At 52.4% G+C, this 14,555-nt stretch overlaps 1 protein-coding gene across 1 annotated transcript in view; it reads left to right on the top strand.

Moving 5' to 3' along the window:
- LOC144506987 (pleckstrin homology domain-containing family H member 1-like) overlaps positions 1-14,555 on the top strand; it is a 174,319-nt gene that overhangs the window by 103,575 nt on the left and 56,189 nt on the right. Inside the window, 3 exon segments of the mRNA XM_078233493.1 lie at positions 5,674-5,784; positions 5,910-5,996; positions 9,733-9,891. Of these exon segments, the coding sequence (XP_078089619.1) occupies positions 5,674-5,784; positions 5,910-5,996; positions 9,733-9,891 (357 nt within the window).

The raw sequence follows: 14,555 nt of genomic DNA, 5'->3' as shown, positions 1-14,555 counted from the left end.
TCACTGGAAAAATGGAAGCTGAGGGGAGACCTGATAGAGGTCTGCAAAATTATGAGAGGCACAGACAGGGTGGATAGTCAGAGGCTTTTTCCCAGGGTGGGAGTGTCAATTACAAAGGGGCACAGGTTCAAGGTGAGAGGGGGAAGGTTTAAGGGAGATGTGCGGGGGAGGTTTTTCACAGAGAGTGTTGGGTGCCTGGAACGCGCTGCCAGAGGAGGTGGTGGAAACAGGCACATTAGCAACATTTAAGAGGCGTCTGGATGGGTTCATGAATAGGGAGGGAATAGAGGGATACGGACTGAGTAAGGGCCGAATGTTTTTTTTAGTTTAGTTAGGCCATCATGATCGGCACAGGTTTGGAGGGCCGAAGGGCCTGTTCCTGTGTTGTACTTTTCTTTGCTCTTTGACTGAAGTGATTCGCACATAAAGCAAGGGCAGGTGAAGTGAGGTGCGTGCTGATTGCTCACAACATTGACTGTGAAAGCCGTGCGCTCTCTCTGCGTCCAAAGTGTGAATAATTTTTTGTTTTTACCATTTGAAATTGAAAGTTCAATTAATTTACAAACAAATAAGCATTTTCTATAACTCGTTGTGAAATATTCAGGGTGTATTAAATCTTATTCATGGATTAGTGGACAAGATCGATTTCAATCTTGCGGCCCACTGGAGGGCCACAGTACATTGGGTTGCTGCGTATAGGGCCTGGGTGGGATTGTTGTCGGTGCAGACTCAATGGGCCGAATGGCCTCTTTCTGCACTGTGGGGATTCTAGGATTCACACGGCCCACTCACCAGTCAAGGTTTCCCATCACTCCTTTAAGAGATTGGATTACCCATCGACTATCCCCAGGGGCCATACATTCACACCCAACAAGAAGATTATTTACGTGTATTGTCTGAACAGGTGCAAGCTCCACACAACTGCCTCTGTTCATAGTATCCCTGCAGTGCAGGAGGAGGCCATTCGGCCCATCGAGTCTGCACCGACTCTCCGGAAGAGCACCTCCAGTGCTCCTTGCAGGTCCCAATCTTGCGATATTTATCCATGACTCTCCCCTGTGCTTACATCTCATCGACCAGGGTAGGCCAAAAAGAACAGGAAGCAATTGCAAATTCACGTGTGGCAGCGGAAAAACATGTCTGGTTTTCAGACATCAGTCTAAAAGCTATTTTATACTATTCATTCGTGAGATCTCAGTGTCACTGGCTGGGCCAGTCTTTATAACCCATCTCTAATTGCCCTTGAACTGAATGGCTTGCTTGGCCATTTCAGAGGGCAGTTGAGAGTCAACCACATTGCTGTGGCTCTGGAGTCGCATGTAGGCCAGACCAGGTAAGGACGGCAGATTTCCTTCCCTAAAGGACATTAGTGAACCAGATGGGTTTTCCCAACAGTTTACTTCTTATCGAAATCAAATTTCACCATCTGCCGTGGTGGGATTTGAACCCGAGTCCCCAGAGCATTACCCTGAGTCTCTGGATTACTAGTCCAGTGTTGTAGGGCAGCACGTTGGCAGAGTGGTTAGCACTGCTACCTCACAGTGCCAGGGATCTGGGTTCAGTTCCAGCCTCAGTCACTGTCTGTGTGGGATTTACACGTTCTCCGCGTGTCCGCGTGGATTTCCTCCGGGTGCTCCGGTTTCCTCCCACAGTCCAAAGAGTGCAGGTTAGGTGCATTGGCCATGCTAAGTTGCCTGTTAGTGTCAGGTGGATTAGGAGGGTAAGGGGAGGTGATGGTCTGGTGATATTATTGCCAGACAATTAATCCAGAAACTCAGCTAATGTTCTGGGGACACAGGTTCAAATCCCGCCATGGCAGCTAGTAGAATTTGAATTCAATAAATAATGTCTAGAATTAAGAATCTACTGATGACCATGAATCCATTGTCAGAAAAACCCATCTGGTTCACTAATGTCCTTTAGGGAAGGAAATCTGCCTCCTTATCTAGTCTGGCCTACATGTGACTCCAGAGCCACAGCAATGTGGTTGACTCTAAACTGCCCGCGAGCAACTAGGGATGGGCAAAAATGCTGGCCAGCCAGCGACGCCCATGTCCCACAAAAACATTTGGGGTTACAGGGATAGGCCTCGGTGGGATTGTTGTCAGTGCAGACTCGATGGGCCAAAAGGCCTCCTGTAGGGAATGTAAGTTTTGTTATTCTAAGTTATAATACCACTGCCTCGACACTGGCCGTATTTGAGACACTGTACCTGTATTTCATATCATTTACAGCACAGAAACAGTCCATTTAAACCAACAGCTCTTTGCTGGGGTTCATGCTGCACTCTTTCCCAATTTACTGCACCTTCGGGGATCGGGATTCGGGACTGACTGAAGCTGAAACCCCCCCGAGGGTTACGTTGGGTTACCAGCTCTGATTGGACTTATTCTAGAAGTGTCATCACACGATCGGCTTCATAAATAAAGCTCCTAGAGTATTGCATCCAGTTCTGATCACCCCACTTTGGGGAGGAGGTGAGGGTCCTTGTGAGGGTGAGGAGGGGGATTTATCAGAATGGTTCAGGGAGTGAGGGGGTTTTAGCCACAGGGTGAGGTGGGAGATGCTGGGGTTGTTCTACTTGGAGCAAAGGAGATTGAGGGGAGACCTGATAGAGGTGTACAAAATTCTGACCAGAATTTGGTGTTGAATGTGCGGGCAGGCGTCCGATCTGGAATCACGTCGGACACACATCCCGACGTCAGTGCGCCCGTCTGCAGCATTCGGTGTGCGCGAGTCGGAAGCATGCCCACCAACAATTAAACGGGCAGTTAAACCCATAAAGGAGCCAATGGTCAGTGGCCCGTCCACTTGTGTGGTTGGCAGGTGTGCCAATCGGCCAGGCAGCTTTCACATTTTCACCATAAACTCCATCCAGGGCGGGATAAAACATCCAGGCTAAATAAAACAGGCGGTGGGATGTGGTGCGATGCGCTTGATTTTACAGCGGACACACAGTTTGACTGTTCCTTTGAGCTCTTTCATTCCTGCAGTGTAGCCGCGTCCTGACAACAGCTGTCAGCCTTCAAGGAGCTCGATGGAAACACCCACCCTCACCCTCACTTCACCCACCCTCACCCTCACTTCACCCACCCTCACCCTCACTTCACCCACCCTCACCCTCACTTCACCCACCCTCACCCCACTTCACCCAGCCTCACCCTCACTTCACCCACCCTCACCCTCACTTCACCCACCCTCACTTCACCCACCCTCACCCTCACTTCACCCACCCTCACTTCACCCACCCTCACCCTCACTTCACCCACCCTCACCCTCACTTCACCCACCCTCACTTCACCCACCCTCACCCTCACTTCACCCCCACCCACCCTCACTTCACCCACCCTCACCCTCACTTCACCCACCCTCACTTCACCCACCCTCACCCTCACTTCACCCAGCCTCACCCTCACTTCACCCACCCTCACCCTCACTTCACCCACCCTCACTTCACCCACCCTCACCCTCACTTCACCCACCCTCACCCTCACTTCACCCACCCTCACCCTCACTTCACCCACCCTCACTTCACCCACCCTCACCCTCACTTCACCCACCCTCACCCTCACTTCACCCACCCTCACCCTCACTTCACCCACCCTCACCCTCACTTCACCCACCCTCACCCTCACTTCACCCACCCTCACCCTCACTTCACCCACCCTCACCCTCACTTCACCCACCCTCACCCTCACTTCACCCACCCTCACCCTCACTTCACCCACCCTCACCCTCACTTCACCCACCCTCACCCTCACTTCACCCACCCTCACCCTCACTTCACCCACCCTCACCCTCACTTCACCCACCCTCACTCCACCCACCCTCATCCTCACTTCACCCACCCTCACTTCACCCACCCTCACCCTCACTTCACCCACCCTCACCCTCACTTCACCCACCCTCACCCTCACTTCACCCACCCTCACCCTCACTTCACCCACCCTCACCCTCACTTCACCCACCCTCACTCCACCCACCCTCATCCTCACTTCACCCACCCTCACTTCACCCACCCTCACCCTCACTTCACCCACCCTCACCCTCACTTCACCCACCCTCGCCCTCACTTCACCCACCCTCACTTCACCCAGCCTCACCCTCACTTCACCCACCCTCACCCTCACTCCACCCACCCTCATCCTCACTTCACCCTCGCCCTCACTTCACCCACCCTCGCCCTCACTTCACCCACCCTCGCCCTCACTTCACCCACCCTCACCCTCACTTCACCCACCCTCACCCTCACTTCACCCACCCTCACCCTCACTTCACCCACCCTCACCCTCACTTCACCCACCCTCACCCTCACTTCACCCACCCTCACCCTCACTTCACCCTCACTGCACCCAGCCTCTTCCCGCCCCACCCCGGCAGCGTTGAGCCTCTCAGCGTGCGTTTGTTGCTGGCTGTGATGTCTGGGCCCGCCTATCACACGCATCCAACAAGTGCAGGATTCAGGCCTGTGACAGATCTGGATAATTCACACAAGAGATCGCTGTCCCATTAGCTGATAGAATCATAGAATCCTACAGTGCAGAAGGAGGCCATTTGGCCCATCGAAACTGCACTGACCACAATCCCACCCAGGCCCTATCCCCATGCGTTTACCCTAGCTAGTCCCCCTGACACTAAGGGGCAATTTAGAATGGCCAATCAACCTAACCCGCACACCTTTAGACTGTGGGCGGAAACCGGAGCACCCAGAGAAAAACCCACGCAGACACGGGGAGAACGTGCAAACTCCACACAGACAGTGACCCAAGCCGGGAATTGAACCCGGATCCCTGGCGCTGTGAGGCAGCAGTGCTAACCACTATGCCACCGTGCCAATAGAAGCTGATGGTACAGGATCCAGCGATCACAGAGTTCAGGTTTCAGCTGGGAGGTACAAGGAGGATGTGTGGAGAGATGGTCTTCCTGCAGCGATTGGCAATGAGCTGGAACGTGCTCCCTGCCAGGCTGCTGGAAGTGGAGACAATCAATGATGGTTAAAGGAAATCGGATGGCCATTTGGAGGAATTAAACTTTGTACGGGGATAGATCGGAGGAGTGGGACTGACTGGATTGGTTCACAGAGAGTTGGCACTTACTCAGTGGGCTGAATGTATCACAACAAGAACAGAAAATGCTGGAAAATCTCCGCAGGTCTGACAGCATCTGTGGAGAGAGAATAGAGACAAGAAAGGGTCATTCAGATTTGAAACCTTGGCTCTACTCTCTCTGTACAGATGCTGTCAGACCTGCTGAAATTCTCCAGCATTTTCTGTTGTTCCAAATTCCAGCACCTGCAGTATTTTGCTTTTATCTTTCTGTATCATACTCTGTGACCCGCCCCCCCCCCGCCCCCCCTCCCCTCCACACCTGCCCCTACCACCCTGCCTGTGCTCACACCATCTCTCCATAGCCGATTGGAAAACAGATAGACTTTTCCTTTTCTGATTGGATCAGCCCTGACTGAAGTCACCAGCCGTTCTCCCCATCTCTCTCCCTCTTAATGTTGCTCTGATGTTTCTCTCTGCTGGTCCACAGCATTGGACAATGAGAGTTAGCAAACCCACTGGTTCATGACTCCCTCTAGGCTCTCTTGGAGACCACTAAAGACGGTACAGTTCCCTTAGTCCAGTGTGTGCAGGCCCCCTGATCCATCTTCATGTCTGTTGATTGCAGGAACCTTTAGAGAAATCTGGTTATCTGCTGAAGATGGGAGGCCGGGTAAGGACGTGGAAGAGACGGTGGTTTGTGCTGAGGAACGGCGAGATCCTGTATTACAAATCACCTGTGAGTACCCCACGTCTATCTTGAAGATAGAAGTAGAGATTCTCAATTCAATATTGGACGTATTAACTTGATGCTTTGAAGATGTATTAAATTTTTAACAATGTGTTGTGCCTTTGGCATTGCAGAGTGATGTCATCCGCAAGCCACAGGGCCGGATTGAGCTCAGCTCCTCCTGTCGCATTGTCCGCGGGGAGGGAGCACAAACCTTCCAGGTGAGAACCTCCCATCTTCATAGTGCGTGGCCAAAAGGACATTGAATCTCCCTCACAATGTCCATCCCTGCTTTGTGCTGGGTTTGAACTCCTGCATCCCTCTCCACCTGCTGCTCAACCCCCACCCATGCCTTATCTTCACGTTTGGCTGTTCCACTGCTCACCTGGCCAGGCTTCCAACTTACACCCACTGTAAACTGCAGCGCATCCAGAATTCTGTCTCTCCTGGCCGACTCCCGGCCTTCTCCCAGCCTTGCCGACCCCCAGCCTTCTCCCGGCATTGCCGACTCCCAGCCTTCTCCCGGCCTTTCCGACTCCCAGCCTTCTCCCGGCCTTTCCGACTCCCAGCCTTCTCCCGGCCTTGCCGACTCCCAGCCTTCTCCCGGCCTTGCCGACTCCCAGCCTTCTCCCGGCCTTGCCGACCCCCAGCCTTCTCCCAGCCTTGCCGACTCCCAGCCTTCTCCCGGCCTTGCCGACTCCCAGCCTTCTCCCGGCCTTGCCGACTCCCAACCTTCTCCCGGCCTTGCCGACTCCCAACCTTCTCCCGGCCTTGCCGACTCCTGGCCTTCTCCCGGCCTTGCCGACTCCTGGCCTTCTCCCGGCCTTGCCGACTCCCGGCCTTCTCCGGGCCTTTCCGACTCCCAGCCTTGTCCCGGCCTTGCCGACTCCCAAGCCTTCTCCCAGCCTTCTCAACTCCCAGCTTTGGGAATTCCCAGCCTTGCTGACTCCCGGCCTTGTCAGTTCCCAGCTTTGGGAATTCCCAGCCTTGCCAGCTCCAGGCCATTCCGACTCCCGGCCTTGCCTCCCAGCCTCTATTCTTTACCTTAGTTCTTGGGGTCTGTTCTTCAGCAGCTCCCTCCCTCTGGCTCCCCTGCTGGCTTCGCTCTGGGCTTCACTATTAACCTCACACTGTGGTCCTGGGCTCCACATGGCGGAGGATGGTCGGTGCAGGTAGTTCTGGGACTTCAGCTGCCAACCGCACCAACCAACTTCGGCCCTTAGATGGAGCCTGCTCAATATAAAAACACTACTGAGGTGAGTACCGTAAATATTTAAACTATTTAATTGTATTTTATATTTTTATATTTAGTGATATATTTTACATATTATTTCAGTTAGGAATGCACAGTTCTGCACATGTATGGCACAGTATTTCAATGGGCGGCACGGTAGCACAGTGGTTAGCACTGCTGCTTCATAGCTCCAGGGTCCTGGGTTCGATTCCTGGCTTGGGCCACTGTCTGTGTGGAGTTTGCACATTCTCCTCGTGTCTGTGTGGGTTTCCTCCGGGTGCTCCGGTTTCCTCCCACAGTCCAAAGATGTGCGGGTTAGGTTGATTGACCATGCTAAAATTGCCCCTTGGTGTCCAGAGATGCATAGTTTGGAGGGATTAGCAGGTAAATATGTAGGGATAAGCGCCTGGGTGGGATTGTGGTCGGTGCAGACTCGATGGGCCAAATGGCCTCTTTCTGCACTGTAGGGTTTTAATGGTTTAATGGTTGCAATATTGGTTTTTCTGAGTGTGAAATGTCTGAAGAAACCTCACTCCAGCTTTAACATCGGTTTCTATGGGAACCCATGATTTACATTAAGTTGGCTCACTTAAAATCACGATTTTCAGGAATGCAACCACAGCTTTCAGTGAGAAACTGCTTTTCAATTCTTGTTGCCAAAGTGGCCTGGTTCACACTTCCCCACATCCTGAATATGTCTGATTGCACCTCTGTGAAACACCTTGTGAAGTTTTACTGCAGATCATTACTTCACTGCAAGATCACATGCGGAGAACATCGGTTACAAACAGATTCACTTCATTCATTCAGTGGAACTTCCCTTTCTGTGTTAACACCAATGAATGATCACTCTACACTTGGCCAAATCAAGGGGCTGCTTTTCTGGACTAGAACAAAACAACTTTTAACTTCCGCGCTGCCTGCCAAACCTCCTGTACCTGACCAGAGCCTGCCATTGGAGTGTTCTCTTTCAAAAGGTCGATTGTCTTCCCTGTGTTAGTTGATTATCTGTCTCTCTCCTCTCCCGCCACCAATGGCGTAATGTGGTTCTTGCCATGAAAGGTCGGAGACCCCCTTACTGTACACTTACATCTAATTAGCAAGCTTCCTATCCTATTATTCCACCCCTCCGCCCCCCATTTAAAACAGGTCCTAACAAATAGGGACCAGGTGAAGAGAACCTGCAGGGGCGCACAGCTAAGTACAGCCCCCAGGGAGGGAGAGCGTCATGCCCTGGCAGTGTCTGGGTAGCGGCGCATCCTTTGGGCATGTCCTTCGGGCAGGTGGGGGATGGGTAACCTGTGCCCAAATTTGGGGAGGGAATCCAAATCCCTGTATCTATGGCGGGGGTGGGGGGGGATTTCCCTGTGTCCATGGGGGGGGGTGAGTTTTCCTGTGTACATGGGAGAGAGGTTGGGGGCTCCTTGTGTCCATGGGGGGGGTGGGGGATTCCCTGTGTCCATGGGAGGGGTGAGTTTTCCTGTGTACATGGGAGAGAGGTTGGGGGCTCCTTGTGTCCATGGGGCGGGGGTGGGGGATTCCCTGTGTCCATGGGGTGGTGGAGGGGTTCCTGTATCTGTGAGAGGGGGTGGGGGTTCCCTGTGGTTTAGGGGGTGGGTCTCCATGGGGAATCCTTGTTTTTTTTAGATTGGATCTCTTGAAAGCAAAAGTTGTTGGTAGGATGGGTTCATTCAGAGCCAACGCGCCCCCCCCGGCTCCTCCCCCACATCCCAGCAGCGTGACACCTCAACCAAGTGCCAAATAATCTGGCGGGACAATTTGTCAGTGGAGTCGGCGAGCGGGCAGCATCCCGTTTTTCCTGCCTGAGTTCACACCTAATAATAAAATGATAAAATTCCGCCTGATTGGTGTGAAGCGCTTATCGAACATTAAGACAAACTGGCCACAGATTCAGCCCGAGCTGCTGACTATTTCCAGCATCTTCTGTTTTTATATTGAAGAAACAGTTTATCTGCTTCCTGTCTTTGGGGAAAGACCACTTCCATGCCACATATTAACGCTACCTCAGAGGTCCCGTCCTTAAAAACATCTTCGTGAATATGTCTTGTTTTAAAATCCCAGCATTCAAACCATTTTCCAAATCCTTCCTGTGGCAAAAAATAGTCCAAATAAAACAAGTCAAATCACCGCAAGCGTGTTACACAACTCCAGAGGGGATTGGGCTAGCTTTGGTTTTTCCTGGATCACATTGGGAGCCAGTGTATCCAGCGTGGGGTTTGTGGCTGAATTTCCATTGAGGCAGCACAGCCTTGCTGAAGGCGAATGAGAACTTGGGAAGGCGAAGGCCTAGTGCTATTATTACTAGGTTTTTCATCCACTGAGATAATGTTCTGGGGACCCGGGTTCGAATCCCACCACGGCAGATGGTGGAATTTGAATTCAATAAAAAATATCTGGAATCAAGAACCTACTGATGACCATAAAACCATTGTCGATTGTCAGAAAAACCCATCTGGTTCATTAATGTCCTTTAGGGAGGGAAATCTGCTGTCCTTACCCGATCTGGCCTACATGTGACTCCAGAGCCACAGCAATGTGGTTGACTCTCAACTGTACTCTGAAATGGCCTAGTAAGCCACTCTGTTGTTGCTCACCCACCACCTTCTCAAGGGAAACTAGGGATGGACAATACAAGCCATGCATTCACGAGTGGCTGAACAGGGCCACCATCATGATTCATTGCTGCTTGTCTCTCCCTCCAGCTGGTGACAGAGAAAAGGACGTACTACCTGACTGCTGACTCGCCAAATCTCCTGGAGGAATGGATCCGAGTTCTGCAGAGTATTCTGAAGGTTCAGCTGGCCAGCCCCGTCATCACGCAGGCTGAATCAAAGCCATCGGTCAGAAGCTGGTTGACCAAGGTAAGAGGCCTGATGGGAAGTTCAGCCAAGATCCTTAACTGTGGAACCAGGTGAAGAGTGTTGGAACTCCTACACTCGGCCTTTGATTCTGTAGGGAGATGCCAATACGCCTCTCATACCACACTGAAAAGGCAGTGAGTTCGCTTCTGATCACCACTCAATAGCATGACTTCTATAGGCCCCAGAAAATGCCCATAAAATGCCATGGATGCTGCACCTGCCGCCAATCTTCCCACTTCTGCTTCTCCCCCCTTCTGTTAACCAACAGCGGTTGTGACCCACACTGAGCAATCAGCCTGGCATCATTCGCTGCCCAAGATAGTGGTAGGTAAAAGGACTGGTGCCTGTTTAACGGAGCCCCGGTCCCCTTGGATGGCACTCTGGCCCCCTCCCCTGCCCCCATTCCTCTTCCCCCTCCCTCCCCTGCCCCCATTCCTCTTCCCCCTCCCTCCCCTGCCCCCATTCCTCTTCCCCCTCCCTCCCCTGCCTGTCTCTCCCAACTCCCCACATCCTCCAACCCCACTTGCTCTCGCCTGGCCCCAGAAATACCCACACATCCCTTTATACTCCAGCTCCTCTGCAAAGGGGGCTGCTGTAATCCCAGCGGTGGCCACCACTCGCAGTGGTGCTGCTGAGCCCAGAAAGCTGTCGGCCATTTGATTGGCTGGCAGCAACTCTCAGAGGCAAGGCGTCCTGCCTGGCGGGGGAGGGGGGGAGGAGGAAGAAGTCCCACCTTAAACCAGTTAATGACTCTCCTGGTGTTAAATGACTGTGGGGCAAATCGCCAAAGCGGGGACAAGCTTGCCCTGGACTTTTGTTTCGTTAAGTGACACTCCCCTGCTCCCCCCCCCATTTAATCCAGTCCATCGTTTCTAAAGAGTCGTCCTGGGTTCATTCTTAATTGTGAGTCAAAAGGTTATGGGTTCAAGCCTCACCCCAGAGATCTGAGATGTACTTCGATCTTTCAGATGGATTTTAGCTTTATAAATAGATTCACAGAGTACAAAAGTGAGGATATTTTAATGAACCTTTAAAACACTGGTTAGGCCTCTGTACAATTCTGGGCAGCACATATTGGGAAGGATGTGAAGGCGTTAGAGAATATACAGAGAAGATTCACAAGATTGGTTCAACCAGTTACGTGGATAGATTGGTGAAGCTGGAACTAAATGGATCATCGATCATAGAATCCCTACAGTGCAGAAGGAGACCATTTGGCCCATCAAGTCTGCACTGATTCTCCGACAGAGCATCTTACCCATAACCTATCCCCATTATCTCTCATATTTATCCTGCTAACTCCCCTAACCCACAAATCTTGGGACAATTTAGCATGGCCAGTCCACCGAACTAGCACATCGTTGGAGTGTGGGAGGAAACCGGAGCATCTGGAGACACGGGGAGAAGATGCAAACTCCACACAGACGGTGACCCAAGGCCGGAATTGAACCCGGGTCCCTGGCGCTGTGAGGCAGCAGTGCTAACCACTGTGTCACCTTTAACCTTAACATTTATTGTTAACACTTCAGCTTAATGTCCTTTCTTCAGAAGTGAAAGAGAGTCAACAGATTTTCAGTAAGTACAGAGCCTGGGGAAAGGGGGCAGCAAGGGGAGATCTGTGATAGAGTGGAAGGTAGGGCTGAAGAGATGAGGCCCTGTTTGACATTGTGTACGTCTCAAACAGAAGCAGAGTTAACATCGAATCCTTACAGTGCAGAGTGAGGCCATTCGGCCCATCGAGTCTGCATCAATCACGACCCCACTTTGGCCCTATCCCCATATCCTTACTTGATTACCCTACTAACCCCCGACACTAAGGGTCAATTTAGCACGGCCAATCCACCTAACTCGCACATCTTTGGACTGTGGGAGGAAACCGGAGCACCCGGAGGAAACCCACGCAGACACGGGGAGAACGTGCAGACTCCACACACACAGTGACCCGAGGCTGGAATCAAACCCGGGTCCCTCGCGCTGTGAGGCAGCAGTGCTAATCACTGTGCCACCATGCAGGACCACTCAGAAACCATGCAGGCCGCCCAGAAACAGTTATCAGTGCAGAAAGGGGGAAAAGCCACAAAGAACAGAGTTAACTAGATTTGCAGAAGGTTATATATTGCAACAAAAAAATCTCTGACCTCAGCACGGTGAGGAAGTAAGGGTCCTATGCAATGTGATGCTTGCCCACTTTGCACCTTCATTTTGACAGTGGGAAACCCCATTTGTCCTTTCCAACCTTAAGACAATAATCCAGACGCCACTGTGGGGAAGGAGCAGTGGAGTGGAGTTAATTGGATGGCTCTACCAAAGGGCTAACACAGGAACGATGGGCTGAATGGCTGTATCATTCTACGGTTATACTATTCCTGCCTCACTCTTTGAGAACAACAAAGCAGACAGGATTAGGAAGAAGTTTAAAGTTTATTTATTAGTGTCACAAGTAGGCTTACATTATCACTGCAATGAAGTTACTGTGAAAATCCCCTAGTCGCCACACTCCGGTGCCTGTTCGGGTACACTGAGGGAGAATTTAGCATGGCCACTGCACCTAACCAGCACGTCTTTCGAACCATGGGAGGAAACCAGAGCACCCGGAGGAAGCCCACACAGACACGGGGGAGAAAATGCAGACTCCGCACAGACAGTGACCCAAACCGGGAATCGATCCCGAGTCCCTGGTGCTATGAGACAGCAGTGCTAACCACTGTGCAGGGTCACTCCATGTGATCACTCCTCGTGATCACACCTCCTGCCTGTATTACAGAAGACTGTGTAACTGTAGTGTGCAACATCCTAATTCACCAAGAGATCGGTTTTGCACAATGAGGATAAGGTTTGATAGAATGCAGACAGTGGGGGATGTGGAAAGGTGAAATCAGTTAATTTTACAGTACTGTAAAACAGGCAGATTGTCGATCCTTCTCACACTTTGCCCGATATTCAGTTACGATAAAGTCGCTGTTAACCAGGGCAGGGTGTGAAATGGCTGCTTATCCTCTTGGTGCTGTGAGCCAAGGCCCTGATTTCACCCCTGGGATGTGTGGTCTCTGCAGCATTGAGGGTCGGAGGCGACGGTGTGTTCGCTTTGAATATGTTTTGGCCTCGACACGTTGCCCAGTGCATTCAGCCTTCCAGATGTTTCTTCTGCATCAGCACAACCAAACAGCTGCTTTTCATTTCTGCTTTGGTTGTTGGGAGACGCTGGGTTGCTCACTCGTTCGACCGGGGAGGACACTTTTCACTTGGCACCAGTTCAGAAGCAATGGTTCAGCAAAACCAATTAAGTCATTTGAACTGGTGCCAGGCCGGAGGAATGTTCAAATCGCCTCTTCATTTCTGAGCTGTGTTTCCATGCTAACAGTTTATTTTCTATCAATTCTCCTGATGAATGTTTCTCCCACACAGTCTTCAGCTCAAACCTTAGTCCCACTCTTGCTACGGATATTAAAATACAAAGTCAACCATTTAGTGGTTGAGTGTCGGGGCTGTGTCCCCGGGAGTGTCGGGGCTGTGTCCCCGGGAGTGTCGGGGCTGTGTCCCCGGGAGTGTCGGGGCTGTGTCCCCGGGAGTGTCGGGGCTGTGTCCCCGGGAGTGTCGGGGCTGTGTCCCCGGGAGTGTCGGGGCTGTGTCCCCGGGAGTGTCGGGGCTGTGTCCCCGGGAGTGTCGGGGCTGTGTCCCCGGGAGTGTCGGGGCTGTGTCCCCGGGAGTGTCGGGGCTGTGTCCCCGGGAGTGTCGGGGCTGTGTCCCCGGGAGTGTCGGGGCTGTGTCCCCGGGAGTGTCGGGGCTGTGTCCCCGGGAGTGCCGGGGCTGTGTCCCCGGGAGTGCCGGGGCTGTGTCCCCGGGAGTGCCGTGGCTGTGTCCCCGGGAGTGCCGTGGCTGTGTCCCCGGGAGTGCCGTGGCTGTGTCCCCGGGAGTGTCGGGGCTGTGTCCCCGGGAGTGTCGGGGCTGTGTCCCCGGGAGTGTCGGGGCTGTGTCCCCGGGAGTGTCGGGGCTGTGTCCCCGGGAGTGTCGGGGCTGTGTCCCCGGGAGTGCCGTGGCTGGGTCCCCGGGAGTGCCGTGGCTGTGTCCCCGGGAGTGCCGTGGCTGTGTCCCCGGGAGTGCCGTGGCTGTGTCCCCGGGAGTGCCGTGGCTGGGTCCCCGGGAGTGCCGTGGCTGGGTCACTCAGGAGTATGCCTGCATATAAAGGTTGAATTCATTCATCACCCCGTATTGATTCTTACACTGGCCTTAGGCAATGAACTCAAAATCAGTAATATCCTGCGGTTACGATTCAAATGCACAAAGATAAGCTTTATCACACAGTGAGCTGGAGTGGGTCTCCCGATTATCTGGAAGGTGAAATGTAAGCACTTGCCCCCTTCCCCCACACTCCCGTGTAGACAGCATGCGGACAGAGCCTCCAGATCTCTGCACAGCCAGCTCTTTATCATTGTGTGTTCAGTCAGTTAGTGAGCAATAAAGACAATTGTAGTCCCTCAGACATAGCCTTTGTCTCTATGCGTAAGTCCCCTTTTTGGTGCCAAATAGCCTTTCTCCACCTTTCTATTATTTATATGTTCTTGAAGACTTTGGGATTGTACTGAATTCAGGGCGATATATAACTACAGGTTGCCGATATATTTTGCCCCTTTCCTGGTGCAGATGTGCCAGGGGCCAATTATTGC

The sequence above is a fragment of the Mustelus asterias genome, chromosome 18, assembly GCF_964213995.1.
Source record: "Mustelus asterias chromosome 18, sMusAst1.hap1.1, whole genome shotgun sequence".
NCBI lineage: Eukaryota > Metazoa > Chordata > Chondrichthyes > Carcharhiniformes > Triakidae > Mustelus > Mustelus asterias.
Note: the sequence above shows the minus strand (reverse complement) of the source record. Positions and strands in the feature narration are given on the sequence as shown.